Below are 15,150 nucleotides of genomic sequence, written 5' to 3'. Positions count from 1 at the left end.
TGTGTGTGTGTGTGTGTGTGTGTGTGTGTGTGTGCGCGCACACGTGCACATGTGCATTTGCGCGTCTGTACACATATGTAGCAATGTGTTCATGCATGCATGTTTCACAAAATGGGAGAGAGTGGTGGAAAGGTGACACCAAAGTCATTTATATATCTGTCATTCAAAAACAAATTATTTGTCATCATCTTAAATGCAAACTGGATTCACTCCAAGAATGGTTTCCATTGGTGTTCTCATATATAAAGCATTTCATAATTTTGAATTTGAGCTTAATTATTCTGTGTAGATAACTAATCTCCAAAATACATCTATTGTTTTGCTTTGGTTCTTTAATAACTGTTCATGATTCTCTAGGCGGGGTCCTTGAGATTTTTCCCAAGTAACATGGAGATTTGTGTAATACCACTATAATTTATTTCATCACCTCTTTCATCCCACTTAACTAATTATATAATTGAGCTTTAATCTGTTGGTATGCAGCGTGCCCATGTTTGTGGAACCCCCGCTTTACATCACGTACAAGTGACCCTTCTTCATGGATATCTGTATGTGCAGGTGTCTTCCTCATCCCCTACTTTGTGTTCCTCTTCTTCTGCGGCATCCCTGTGTTCTTCCTGGAGACGGCATTGGGACAATACACCAGTGAGGGTGGGGTGACTGCCTGGAGGAAGATATGTCCCATGTTTGAGGGTAAAATCAAGGCTCAGACAGATTTTTGCAGAATTTCTCTAAGAATTAGTCAGTTGACATGCAGGGAATGCATATTTGTCATTATACTTTCTTCATTGTCACTGGAAAGAAATATATAGATATTTAGCTTTTTGCATGCTGGAATACACTGTAAGATATTAGGCATACATTTAAATGTTTCAATGTTTCTAACCAGATCCCCCAAAACAAAACCAGATTAGCCTTTTGAAATATTCTAGACTTGTATCAAAGTTTTCTGGCAACCATGAACATGTTTTACTAAATAGCATTAGTATGTACACATGTGTATCTCAGTGTTGGAGGCACTGATTATTAACTGTAGCTGTTGCATTCTTATACAGAGGAAGACAGCAGCCAGAAACTTTTACAAAATATAAAAAAATAACTTGTTGTGTCCTGCAGGGGTGGGCATTGCATCCCAAGTTATTGTGGTCTATCTGAACATCTACTACATTGTGGTGTTGGCCTGGGCCATCTTCTACCTGTATCAATCCTTCAAAAGCCCGTTGCCCTGGTCCACATGTGATAACTGGTGGAACACCGGTAAGACATGTTTTGTAACAAATCAATGCTTGCTTGTTTAAACACGTTTGTTTTTGACTAGCAGTGTGCTTATTGTGCCTATGCAGGGAATAAAAAGTGGATAATAGAAAGATCAAATGGTGCTTTAACAAGTTTCAGCTTATTGGCTTTCTTAGAAACGTGATTGGAAGCACAAAAGAAATTCTCCCACGCCTTTTAACATTTTGAAGCATGCAACACGCAACTCACCTTCTTCTCTCTTTCTTTAACCTTTTAGAGACGTGTCACAGTCACTCTAGTGTCTTTTCCAACCCCCATTTGTTTCAACCTGGCTCCAACTGGTCGTTTTTGTACAACATCACCTCACCAACTGACTACTTTGAGAACTTAAATGACACGTAAGTTGCATCTTTATTGTCAAACTGTACTGGGTGAACTCTCACAATTTATAATTTTGTGACAGGCACTGAATTCATCATATTGATGCGTTACATAAAAAGAATGAAAGGAAACAGGGATTAGTCTTTCATAGATGTTGATGTAGCAGCTTTGTGACACACCCATGCTTTCATGTGTTCAGAAAAGGAGATCCTTATGTCTGTTTCTGTAATAAAAACATCTATTTATTGCTTATTTTAGAACCTTTTGAGGGTGAAAAGTACACCCAATAAATCTAAATGACTTATCAAACCTTCGTTCAATAGTGGTTGAAAAAAACAAGGGGGGGTGTCCAATAATAGAAAAATGCCATATTCATATAATAGTCAGACATTTCAGGACATACGTTAATTTGATTTTCTGCTGAGAGTTAGATGAGAAGTTGAATACCACACTGATATGGTAATTCTAAAACTACAGCCAGTGGACGGTTAGCTTAGCATAACGACTGGAAACGGAGGAACGACTAGCCTGGCTCTGTCTCATGGTGATATTGACATCCATTTAAACACTGTTGATAAATTGTCCATGTGACACTGTTTGGAAAATAAAACTACGTTGATTGATCACCTATACAAAGTTAAAACAATGAAGAAGCATCGTTGTAAATTATTATTTGATGTCAACTCACTTCCACTTACTTGCTTGTGTTTTAATACGTCCAGGAGTGAAATGGACCCTTTCCCGCCGGGCAGGTCACCGGAAGAGGAGTTCTGGATGTGAGAAACACACTTACTCATGCATTTATCTTCTTAAAACATGAGAAAACAGCAGACGGTAATATCATCCTCCCCTGTGTGCTTGTCTTCGGGTGGAACATTCCTCAGCAATGGTTTTTGAATTCCTCGCAGATACCAAAAGGACATATTTGCTTTCGAGGTGCTTAGAGAACACTATCTTAATGAAGACAAAACATTGCTATTACATTACAAATTTCTCATTTGTAGATATATTTTTGCAACATGGCTGCTGCTCTTCACATGATAATATCCTGATTTTTTTGTGAGAACAGTTATTGGGAAATCAACGGTGCTGCATGATGAGAACAATATGTGCTCTGTTTCCTGCAGCTTCTATAATATAAACGAAAGCCATCCAAAATAAACCATGACAGATGTTGACATCTGTATTTATGATGTTTGCCCTGTTGTATGTTAGCCCTTTTTCTGTATTTGATTGCATTCCCACTGTCATGGGCATACTAAATGGAAACAAAGCTTTCAGTGCAGTCATGAAGCATTTGTAACAGGCTGTGTTTAGTTGAAGTGGGGAAAAAAGCTTTTGAAAGAAGAAACAAAGTGTGTTTACATGTGTTGCACATCTGTGCACCCATCATTCTGCATTTGCAGTGGATGCAGTTGTATACATGCGTTCATGTGTCTGATCTCTTCCCCACAGTAACCGTGTGTTAAGGATGTCAGATGACATGTCCCTGGGTAAAATAAACTGGGACCTGGCTGTGTGTCTCCTGCTTGCCTGGATAATGTGTTACTTCTGCATCTTTAAGGGAATCAAATCGTCAGGAAAGGCGGGTACTCCTTTTATATACATATACATTACCGGATATTAAGGTTGCATGCATATGACTTCTTTAGCTCATCTTCCTGTATTTCTATCTACCCTAAGATTAGATTAGATTCAACTTTATTGTCATTACACAGGTACAGGTACAAGGCAACGAAATGCAGTTTGGGTCTAACCAGAAGTGCAATAGCAGTAAGTGCAGGATATAAAATGGTTCCGTAAGTGTAGGACATGGATATGTACTGAATAAATATAGAAATGAATACTCTTAACTCCTATGTGATTGGTATAGATGTAATAAAGGAAAATAGCTGATGGATTTTTAACCAGAGTCATCAGTGCACAAGTCATAATTTTTTAATTTAGAATTTAACTAAACTAGTTATGGCCCAACATTGTTTCAGTAATAGCCATTTGATATACGTGTCTCCATATACTGTTGTAGCTGTAATGTTTACTGGTGGAGTCTGAGTTTCCTGTCTGGGATTTAAATTGTATACCCACTCTCCAGAGATTCACAGAAAACAATGCTTGCATGTACTGGACATGCATGTGGAAGACAAAAGCTGGGGCACTACTCGTGTAGTGTTTGGGTGTACTGTAAACATATACAGGAGATGCTCTTCTTCCATTCCTCATCTGACAGAGTAGCCGCTCAAGGCAAACATACTTGCAGCTTTCACCAGTAACCACAGTGTCGGCAAATCAAGCAGGAGGGAAATCTTAAGGATTTTAACTTTTAAGCTCTATGGAGTGTTTTAGTATCTTTCAGCTCATTGTTTTGAACTTACAGCCCGCAACTTCACTTTTGTGGTTCACACTCACCACACTCAGCATCATTTCCAACAAGCGGCATGCAGGAGTTTTCAAAATTAGCTCAGATAAATCCACAGTACGCTACCTGCCCAGCATCAAATGGCAGACAGACATAGTTAGCGACTAGCTGGTGAACACAGTGGAGCATTTAGCAGCTAAAGAGACAGAAATGTAACTTATGAGTTGGTGGAGACCTTGTCTCGCATTGCCAACCCAAATTTCTACAGTGCTTACGAATGGTCTGGCTGCACGATGTTCCCAATCTGTTAGAGGAGAAAACATGCTCTGGCTCGTCTGCACTAAGCCCCAGATGCCATTGGCGGTGCCATTTCAAAATAGATAGCCGAGATAGCGAAAGGGTAGCAGAATGTCTGCCATCCGGCCAAACTTTACAGCCACACTGTAAATCCGTGAAGCCGGGAAGGGAGACTGTATAATGGACTTGCATACGCTGAATGTGCAAAAAAAACGTTGTTTGGCAATACATTTGTCCTATCAAATGTGTAAGGTGTTGCTATTGTTGTGTTTTTTTCTTGTTTCTGCTGCCCAAAGGATTCCCTTAATACAGGTTTAATTTTTTTTATTTAGTGTTTTGAGTGTACATATGAAATCATGACCTACTGTCTTGATTGTATATTTTTTTGTGTTTATAGGTAGTTTACTTCACTGCTACATTCCCCTACCTGATGCTGTTCATCCTTTTCATCCGTGGAGTGACACTCCCAGGAGCTGGTGAGGGACTGAGATATTACCTCACTCCTGACTTCAGCAAGATCACTGATCCAGGTGTAAGAACTCACTTTCATCATCAACATTTGAAAAAGCAACATTACAAACACGACGCACAGCATAGAAATTCTGTGAACGTGCAGAAAGAGGCACTAGAACTCAACCTTACAAACAATCAGAACATTGTCTGTCTCTTTGTTTCTCAATGCTTCTCTCTCTCTCCGTTAGATTCCTCTGGGTTCGAACAGGATGAATACAGTGTCCTGTTAAACAGTGCCCCCCCCCTCCTTTTCTCTTCTCTCTTTGCTTTAAATCTTGTATCCTGTCCCAAGACAGAGTCTTAACAAGAAAAGCAAACCAGGATTTTTTTTTTTTTTTGTGTGTCAAAGAAAGCTTCCCCCTCGAGTACAGCAACATCATCACACAGGAGTCAAAACCATCTCTTTCCATGGGGAATTTCAAACACATTTTAAAGGTGTATTTACCTCATTAAAAAGTCAATTCAAATTGCTTTAAGCTGAAACTGAAGCCAGCAATTCAGCATAATTGAAAAATAAGGATTTTATTTCCAAAAAAATTAACACACTGTGCATTCCTGTGCATAACATTCTTACAGCAGATACAAAAACAGAGGGTGAATTGTGGACGCATGCTCTTGCACAACAACAGCCTCTGTTTCTACAGCAACAAATTAAGAAAAATGACTCTTTCTCCCACAAAACAGATCGTCATCCCTCTCTCTTCCCCTCCCCCTGCTTCTCTTTCTATCTCTGTCTTCCTCTTGACAAATCACTGCAGGACTTCAGGGGTCAAATGCGGGTAGTCTCTTCCTTTTTGTTCTGTGGGCATGTGGATGTGCATACATGTGTTTGCATGAAAATTCTTGTGACTGTTACAGATATTTGCTTGTGGAAGTTTCTTTTTCAGTCAATCTTTTTTTTATTTGTCACATGAAATGGTACAAGGCACAATTTCAGTGAACTCTAATCCCATCATCATTTGGATGCATCCTACCATTTAACTGAACTCTGATAATCTAATTTATTCCTTTTATTGTAAGAACATCTACTCATACAGCTCTGAACCATTGTGGGAATCTCAGCATGTAATCATGGAAAGAAGTAAAGGGCACAACTGTGAGAATGTGTTTTGCCATATGTCAAAAGCATGTGAAAGCAGCTATGGGTCAAAAAGCAGAGTAATGCAATGCTAGATGCTCTCAAAACCAGATCTGAAAACAGATGTTTCTTATGAGTGCAGCTTTAGCATGCCGATGTTGTAACTTGAAGCCCAGATACAATGGACTTCTGGTCTGAATCTGGGGTCTGTTTAATGTGTGAATGTGTCTCCTTTTTGTCTCTGTGTCTGTGTGCATGTGTGAATCTGTATCCAGAGCAGCTAAGAGGACTTCAAAATAAAACGCATGCTTTCTAAAGACACAAAAGCTTCCTCTTTGTCCAGTGTCAGATGTTAAGATCCTTTGCCACAGACTGAGCCGTTCATTTCTGACCTGAGGCTGGGGAAAAAATCAGGCCCACCACAGGGCCAGAGTAGGGGCCTGTATATAGCTTTTTTTTTTTACTGGGTAAGACTCTAATGTTAACCAGATGCTGTGAAAACGAAGGCCTGCAAACTGACATTCATGTCAACAAACCCGCCCCCACACCCACCAACATGGACTGACACAAACACAAACACAAACACAAACGCATACGTAGTGCAGACTCAATCACATTTGTAAATGCAGGAACACAAAAAAGGGATGCAAAATCGATATATAATGTACTTGTCAACACACTCACACAATCACAGAAATTGTATCATAATTGATGCTGGCATGAAGAAAAGCTGTTTGTTATTGCACAGTTCTGGCAAGTTCTTTTTTGATTGCTCTGTAAGGAAAGAAGTTGATTAAAAGCATATGTTCTGGGTCATTTGAACAACTTCAACATTCAAATGTCTCAGCAGTCAATGTCTTACCTACTTCACTGTAGATATGGCGCGATGCAGGGACTCAAGTGTTCTTCTCCTTCGCCGTGTGTCAGGGAGTACTGACCGCTCTGGGCAGCTACAACAAATACAACAACAACTGCTACAGGTCGGTGTCCTCACACACAGCGCATCGTCACATTTACAGTTTCACATTCATGTGCTCTTTGACAGTGCAGGCTCTTGTTCTTGGTGGGTTGTAGGGATTGCCTGGCGCTATGTTGCCTTAACAGTGCCACCAGTATCTTTGCTGGTTTTGCTGTGTTCTCGGTGCTGGGATTCATGGCTCATGACATGGGTGTGCCGATGAGTGAAGTCGTTTCTAGTGGTGAGTTTGTTCCGTTTGTTGGATTTGAAACATCTCAAAGAAGTTGCTGTATTCCATTTGTATTGTTGGACTGCACTTAATATATCATTTTCAGTACTTATTAATCTGCTTTTCCCAATCTTTAGGCATCTTTAAATGTCTTTGTTGTTGTTTTGTCGAAACAACAATCATAAAAGATTGTATATCATGTACAGAAAATGACAAAGCATTACATCCTCATTTTAAGAAGCCAGAAACAGCAAGTGTTTGATATTAATAAAAGATTAATATAGATTAAATTAATGTAATTAGTTTGATTATCAAAACAGCTGCCCATTAATTTCGACCAGAACAATCGACTAAACGCTGCAGCTCCATTGCATGGTGACTTTAATTCTGGCAGTGGCAACAATAACCAACAATGTCCACAAGATGGCGTCTTATGTTTACACGCAGGGAAAAGATTTTTACTCTGGTATAAGCTCTGGTGGCACAAGTCGTACCTTCTTCTACATTTTTTGTTTTTATGCGTTTTATGGTTATGTTATTTTTGTGGTGTGATTTATTAAAAAAAAATTATCTTGTTTTGGAAAGCATTTAGCAAGAAAAAATATTGACCTAAATTCATTAATAGTCAAAGGGGTCACAAGATAATTGAAGTATAACAAATATTGTTCTTTCACAAAATTATGCAGGGTTAAATTTTGCAGCACACTCTCATGTGTTCATAGCTGCGTTGTCATGTGTTCTACAGGTCCTGGTCTGGTCTTTATAGTGTATCCAAGGGCTCTGTCGTTGCTGCCGGCCCCATCGTTCTGGGCTGTGCTCTTCTTCCTCATGGTCCTCTTCCTGGGCCTGGACACTCAGGTATTGTATGTAATGTAAATAGTGTTTCAGTATCACATTGCATCCACAAATAATCTGTGTCTGTCCTCACAGTTTGTGTGTGTGGAGAGCCTGGCCACAGCCATCACAGACATGTTCCCACGTCAGCTGAGGAGGGCGGGCGGCAGAGAGGTCCTGGCTCTGGTCATCGCCGCTTCCTGTTTTCTATTGGGGCTGCCACTCATCTCTGAGGTATGCAGCAGAGAGAGTAACGGGATGTTGGATTAAAGATTCTAAACAAAGAAAAGATAATGCAATAATTCAGGTGACAACATGTAGATTCACATCTGCAGTGCGGTGTGATAGATAGCAGAGCTATGCTGTATACTACTGTATGTCAACTGAGTCAAATATCTGGACTGTCAGGACAACTTTGCTTATCCATTAGATTTCCATTTAGCACCACATTCAGGAGTTATTTTATATTTTATTTTAAACTTTAGTTCCTGACCATATACCTTTAAAACAGCAGCTGTCATTTGTATTTGGTGCTAATTGGCAAATATGAGCATGCTAAACCAAGATAATGAACCAACCTGCCAAACATCAGCATGTTAGCATTTAGCTCAAAGCATCAGCATGGCCTCACATAACTGCTGGCATGGCCGTAAACTCTTTGTGTTCCTTATCAACAAACTAACTCAAACAAAGCAAAACCTTGCTGTGTTTTTATTATAATTTACTTTCAAATGGGTGGTGTAAGGCAAAATGGAATTGGTAAAAGTGTTTATAGAACACATACTTTGTGTGTGTGGATTACATTTCACGATGTATAAGAATTATGGTAATTGCGTGAACTGGTGCACAGGAAATAGCAGAAAAGTCCTTTTTATTTAATTTTTTTATTTTGTGTTTTCTTTCCTAATGTTTCAGGGAGGGATAGTCCTCTTCCGGCTGATTGACACCTACGGTCCCAGTGGAACCACCATCCTCATGATCGCCTGTTTTGAGACCATTATCATTGCCTGGGTGTATGGTAAAGCTAACCATCACTGCACTACATGTTTTTTTTATTATGCACTACAGTGAAGTACTGCTGCACTGTTCCTCAACACACAAGTCGTTTACTAACTTTAAATGATTTCGAAAGATCTAAATATCTAAAGCCTTTTACTTTAAGGTCTAAAATTTTGCCAACAGAGGAACGTGTTTCATATGTGTAATGAACTTCCTGTATCTGTACAATCTTATCTGTAAGAAGCCAGCTTCTGATATCCACAGTTTAATTTTTACATTGAAAGAGCTCTACCAACAAAAGAAAGGACATTTTGATGAGTTTGAAAAGATAACAGGATCCTGTGTTCATTTTTCTTTTAGAGTATGTATATTGAGTTCCTACCCCCCACCCCCATACTCATAATAATGATTAAAACACCACATATACTGAAGATGCACTCTTCTTAGGGTATCTGTAAGAAGAGGATCTGTAAAAACACTGTGCCCTTGCTTTGTGTGCAAAGCAGAGGCTTCAGTAAATCGTTTCTCTTTGTCATGGTGCCCAGACAATGAATCCTAACAACTCTGGTGATCACCTGACTTTAACTCTTGCACCATCATTGGGTCAATTTGTGTCCCAAATCACTTTGGTTTATGACCAAATCCCTGCAAGGCTAATATCATTTCCATCACCCTCAACTTTACTTTGTATTTAGTATAGTGATTTACTCAATATAATGATAGATAATACATGCACAGTAAAAACAAGTAATGTCTCCTGTAATAACTGAAAGTGTACTGCATACAGGAATGTACCATCAAAACCAAGGATATTATCATGGTAATGGTAAAACACATATATGTGATGACTTATTTAAGAGTCGACCTCCACATATCTTCAACCAAATAGGCCATAGTTACATAGCTGCAGACTCTTGTTCCTATTTTCTTGCATTTTATTTTGACACAACCGTTTTAGAGTTGCCCCCGGTGCTGCGCATCGGAGTGTGAGTGTGTGTGAGTGTTTATCTGATGAGCAGGTGGCACCTTGTACGGCAGCCTCGGCCACAGTGTATGAATGTGTGTGAATGGTGAATGTATGATGTTCCTGTATGATGTAAAAGCGCTTTGAGTAGTCGTTAAGACTAGAAAAGCGCTATATAAATACAGCACATTTACATTTACATTTGTCTTGACAGCCTAGGCTATTACATGAGGTTACAGTGATCTAACTTGCAACTCACCTACTGTACACAACAGTTGTATAAGGAGAGTAATCAGAAAATGAGGTATTTCTCTGTTTTATTGAACAACTCTGTTAAAGAAACAGTCTGTCTGTCAGCTTAGCGTAATGGTTGTTTGCAGAGTTCATCTTCGGCTAGAAGGATCAGTGCTCCATCTACTGAAATGACACCAAAAGCAACACCTGTTGCAGTATTTAATTCATTTTTTTTTTAGTTTCTTCTCCTCAAATGTGTCAGGATTTGTCAGAATTTGTCAGAAATATGAATCCTCCCTTTCCATATTGCAGTCTTCCTCAGCCATCATTTCTAGTAAATCTTCTTCCCACACCTTCATTACCAGCAGTATTACTGGCTAAATTACAACACGTTGGTGGAGAATTCCTCTCTTCTTATAATTGTCTTCACAACTCATCTCCTAGCGCATCGGCACTGCATTCTTTTCTCAAGACAAGCAATTCCTTCAAGGAACTGGAGGCATATTCCTAGGAAGGGCTCTCATGAAAAGTCCTGACCATTGGGGTTTAGAATCCAGGCAGCTACACATCTTCTACTGCACAGTGATGCAGAGTGAGATATCAATCTGTTTCTGTGGCTGCTTCCTCATCCCGGCTTTGTTGTTTAGCCATTTGTTCAGCCTCTCTGCCTCTTCAGAGTGAGTCTGTGTTACGTGTGGAGAAACTTCCTCACCCAAATTTAAATGAGGCCACTCACTTTCCTCCTACGCGCACATTAGTTTCAGGGGTTGATTAGTGTACCATTTTTGGAGCCGTGTCTTCTTTCCTAAATGGGTTCGACGACTCATTCCTTTATTGTGCATTTGCAAAAATCAATCCGTGGATGTTATTCCATCAGCCAGGTCATGCACCCGACTAATCTAATATCAGTTTGTTTTTAATGTCTCTCCTTCTTTCTGTGGTTCTTCTTCTCCACTCTTCTGCAGCTCAAGGTGAGCAGCTTTCTCATCTCCATCTCAGTCCTCCTCCTCCTTCACTCCTCCTCCACTTACAGCTGCAGTCTTCCTTTTCCTCCTCATTTGAACGACTTGATATTTACTGAGATAAAATTTGCATTTTATTTCCCTGGAAACATGCTTTTTGTTGGTTTGGAAGCTGTTCTTCTTCCTCTCACCTCCCCCCCTCCTTACTAGTTGTTCACTTATTTTCCATTGTGTGTTGAAACGTCAAATTGCATGTTTCCTAGCAACAAATCACAAGACACATCTGAACAACACTTACATTTGATAGTATGCAACAGAAATAAAAAACAAAATTGTGTCTTAGATTATGTTACTCATGCCATATTTCTAAATGCATAGCTGCAATTATGACTGCAATTGAAAGCAGTTATGATGGGGTCCAAGCCTCATTGCACCACTCGCCGCCGATGACCCAGGGAGCGCACAAAAGCGGGACCCAAAGCATAATGTGGGGAGGCAAACATTGGTGAATATCAAGAGGTGTGAGCTGCAAGGTCTGCGGTACTTGGCCGTTGCAAATATCTCATTGACATTGAGTGATTAGAAAAGCCAAAACTTTACAAATTGGCTGATTTGTATTTGCTAATAAGATGTTGGATTAATTTAAAATTTTGATAAAGGACCCCTTAGGGGTCCTGGACCCCCTGTTGAAAATCTTTGTATGAGAGGGTAAGAAACAACCTATATAAAGAAAGGAAAAAGAAATATCACTGGATGTCACATAGCTGAGGCTTCACCCTCTCAGTCAGGGGTCCCATGTGTTTAAGAGTCTTCCCTGTAAAACAACACACGTTGTGCCCTTTGATTGACTAACCCCTCCCGTCCGTGACTTTGCAGGTGCAGACCGTTTCTATGACAACATTAAGGACATGATCGGGTACCTACCATTTCCTGGGCTGAAGTACTGCTGGCTGTTCATCACGCCGCTCATCTGTGGAGTGAGATTCTCACACCTGTGTCACATCTGTCTCTCTTATTGATTCATCTACTCTTAATGTCTATTCCCGCTCATGGTTTCATGTGTATTCCTTGTAGTCTACCTTATATCACTTCTGAACACAGATCTTTTGCTGCCCCATTTCTTTTTTTCTTCCTGTTCCCCTTCTCTGCTGGCCTTTCTATCTTTGCTGAGCGTTTCACATATTTCATTTTGTCACATCAGTATTTATGCTTGAGCTCACATATGGAAAAGAAAAGGTGAGAAGTGGACTCATCTGTTTTAAAACACACTTCACTGCGCGATGAGTACAACATCAGAAAGTTCAGCAGGCATATTCATTCTTAACAGGAGTCGATAAGTCAGTTTAAGGAGCACACTGGTGTGTTTAAGCCACACAAATCAAATACAATTTATGATACACAAATGCTGTCCATTTTCTGTTTTTTTTCTCCATCTGCCTCACAGTTCACAGTATTACCGTGTAGTAGCCTAGTTGAAAATGTAGATGATTATTGCACAGATTTGTCTTTTTCTGTCAGCTCATTGTTTTGGTGTTGTCACAGCTCTCATCAACCTGAAGTTGTATAATAATATAACAAAAAATGAAACCTGAAGACAAATCATATAGCGGGATTAACTGTTAGCAGAAGCTAAGCCTTTGCAAGTTGGAGAAACGCTCAATAATTGCATGTGCCTATTTACCTGATTCGAAATGTTAATAACATTTCAGTTTTTCACCATTTGATTCAAGTGTGATTTAAAACAGAGGATTTGATTATATTCACTTTGAGAGAGCTTTTGTTCCACTTCTTTCTATACAGCACACCACTTCACTCAGCTAAGCCCTCTAACATGACCATTTCTTGTCCCCTAGGTCACACTGCTGTATGACCTAACCCAATCACAGAGTCTCACCGTGTACGGTTATAAACCTGGCATCTGGGGGGACACATTTGGAGCGCTACTTATCATCACTCCACTGATTTGCATCCCAGTATTCTTTTTGATCTCACTGTGTAAGGTGAGTGAATTCAAAAGTTGTCAATTTTCTGAGCACTTAACTGTTATACTGTGACGGGTGCATGTTTCATAGTCTATATCTTGGACGTTCCACTTCCGGGATTGCTCCGGTTCTGCTGGAAATCCCGCTGGATGCATGTATTTTTGCCAATGTCCATTACCTTTTGCTTTCTTTGTGTTGGAATTTCAAAGTCTAATAAGGACTATGGTTGTTATACCTGCTCCTCAGATCTCTGCCGGGCATGTTGAGACAGCTAGCTAGACTAAATGTTAAATCTGAGTTTTCTCTTGCGTGACTAAAACGACTTTTGAACGTACATGTTACACCAAAACAAGTTCCTTCCTGAGGCTATTTTGCAGTGGCTCCGTGCAGAGCTCATGATTGTGATTCTTTTCAAGAAATACCAATACACCAGAGCACGTTTTTCTCCCAATTTGGAAAGCTGTGTGGACTAGCCAGACCCTCCTCCGCAGCATGTAGAGGAGGGTCTGGCAAACCGAGACTAATGTTTCATACCATTGTGTTTTAATTGCATTTCCCTCCTAACAATCAGAATCGGCGAAAAATGACTAGACCATCCAGTGATCTGCGTCAGGCTCAACCGAACAAGCCAATTCTTACACTGTGTAACCACGTCATCTTCAAGGCACAGTTGAAGGAAAACAGACATGTGGAGGAAAGCAATGACAAGCTGGTGATGGGGGAACCCTGCATGGTTTGATTGTCACTGATGAACAGACCTGCAGACAATTAGTGCGTAGATGTCATCAATTGAGTTGTACAAATATGTCACAACAACATACCAAAACATGTATTTTTTAGTCAAATTGTATAAAGGTTTACACATTTCATGAGTATTCAGGGACAGTTGTGTTTTTATGTTGTATTACATTTTTTTGGTACATTAGTATTTTATTACCTAATTTTTGGAATTAATAATAATGGAAAGGTCCATGGCAATATACATTTTTCTATACACCTATAATCCTATCTACTGTAAGTGGCGTACAAAAGTACTTCACTGATGAACTATTTCACTCTCATACTGTAATACTGTGGGACTCTGAGTGGACAGAACCAGAAATGTCATCTTTTTTATTCCAAGCATTGTCTTAATACTCGTGAAAACCTGGCACCTACTGTACATTACCCACAATGCATTCTGAATGCTGACAGTTGGGTCAAAAATGTCAGTGTGTTATACTAGAAACGGCCAATGTAGCCTTGAGTTGCTAGCCTTAAAGCGAGATGAGGATGTGACCACAGAGGTCTGGTTAGCTCACTCTTCCTTTCAGATTATTTTCATTTTCAAAGCTGTAGTTATCAGACCCAACCGACGCTGCCTCGGGTGACATCACTTGAGGCAAATTATAAGACTTCATGCAGCTCCCTCTGGTGCCCCAAAAGACATCAAACAACTCTTTCACAAATGCAGTAGTAGTACTCACAAAGACCTGTAAACAAATTTTGATGTATAAAAAAGGTGTAGTTTCCCTTTAAAACACTCATATTGAACATTTGCGTTATTTTATGTTTTACTTGCAAATGTAAATTGTATTAGCTGTTTTCATGAAATGCATAATGCTGACAAAACTCTTCCAAGCTGCAATGTCGATCCTAAACAAATGCAGAATTTAAACACGCATTGCTGGATTAGTTTTTTTTTACTAGAATGGACATTTAATGTTTGTATGCAGCACAACTTACTACTTTTGCCACTGAGATGATCTTTGTGTTTATAATTCATATACCTCCATACATTTTCAACCAAACAGGCCAAATCTTTGTTTCAGAATAGGCAGGCTTATTATCTTCAACTCAGTATATGTGTTCGTACCTAGTGCACAATTAATCCCATTAAAAGTATCCAAATGCTAAATATCCCAGTGTCTCTTTTGATTCTGGCCATATTAGTTTGAGACCACACAGGATCGACATTCAATACATGTTCAGGATGATCACCTTGTCAGTTCAGTGAACGAATCTCATTTTCTTGTTTTTTTTTACATGTTTGTATGGCTTCCTACTTTCTTTTTGTCAAAAAATATAATAAAATAACTTGGCTCTGTGTCTGTGTGATGTCACAGGATATGTGTGATTGGTGAACAT

General features: G+C 39.5%; 1 protein-coding gene across 1 annotated transcript in view; it reads left to right on the top strand.

The window, feature by feature from the left end:
* LOC116673169 (sodium- and chloride-dependent betaine transporter) overlaps positions 1-14,922 on the top strand; it is a 15,627-nt gene extending 705 nt beyond the window's left edge. Inside the window, exons 3-16 of the mRNA XM_032505337.1 lie at positions 559-693; positions 1,117-1,257; positions 1,514-1,634; positions 2,340-2,393; positions 3,073-3,202; positions 4,668-4,802; positions 6,738-6,841; positions 6,936-7,060; positions 7,794-7,906; positions 7,979-8,116; positions 8,798-8,900; positions 11,918-12,018; positions 12,895-13,041; positions 13,595-14,922. Coding sequence (XP_032361228.1) covers positions 559-693; positions 1,117-1,257; positions 1,514-1,634; positions 2,340-2,393; positions 3,073-3,202; positions 4,668-4,802; positions 6,738-6,841; positions 6,936-7,060; positions 7,794-7,906; positions 7,979-8,116; positions 8,798-8,900; positions 11,918-12,018; positions 12,895-13,041; positions 13,595-13,762 — 1,715 coding nt within the window. The 3' untranslated portion in view covers positions 13,763-14,922. The remainder of the gene's footprint in view (positions 1-558; positions 694-1,116; positions 1,258-1,513; positions 1,635-2,339; positions 2,394-3,072; positions 3,203-4,667; positions 4,803-6,737; positions 6,842-6,935; positions 7,061-7,793; positions 7,907-7,978; positions 8,117-8,797; positions 8,901-11,917; positions 12,019-12,894; positions 13,042-13,594) is intronic.
* Positions 14,923-15,150: the final 228 nt, after the last annotated feature.

The sequence above is a fragment of the Etheostoma spectabile genome, chromosome 23 (genome assembly GCF_008692095.1).
Source record: "Etheostoma spectabile isolate EspeVRDwgs_2016 chromosome 23, UIUC_Espe_1.0, whole genome shotgun sequence".
In the NCBI taxonomy this organism is placed as follows: Eukaryota; Metazoa; Chordata; class Actinopteri; order Perciformes; family Percidae; genus Etheostoma; species Etheostoma spectabile.
The sequence above is the reverse complement of the archived record's forward strand: the minus strand, read 5'-3'. Positions and strand labels throughout refer to the sequence as shown.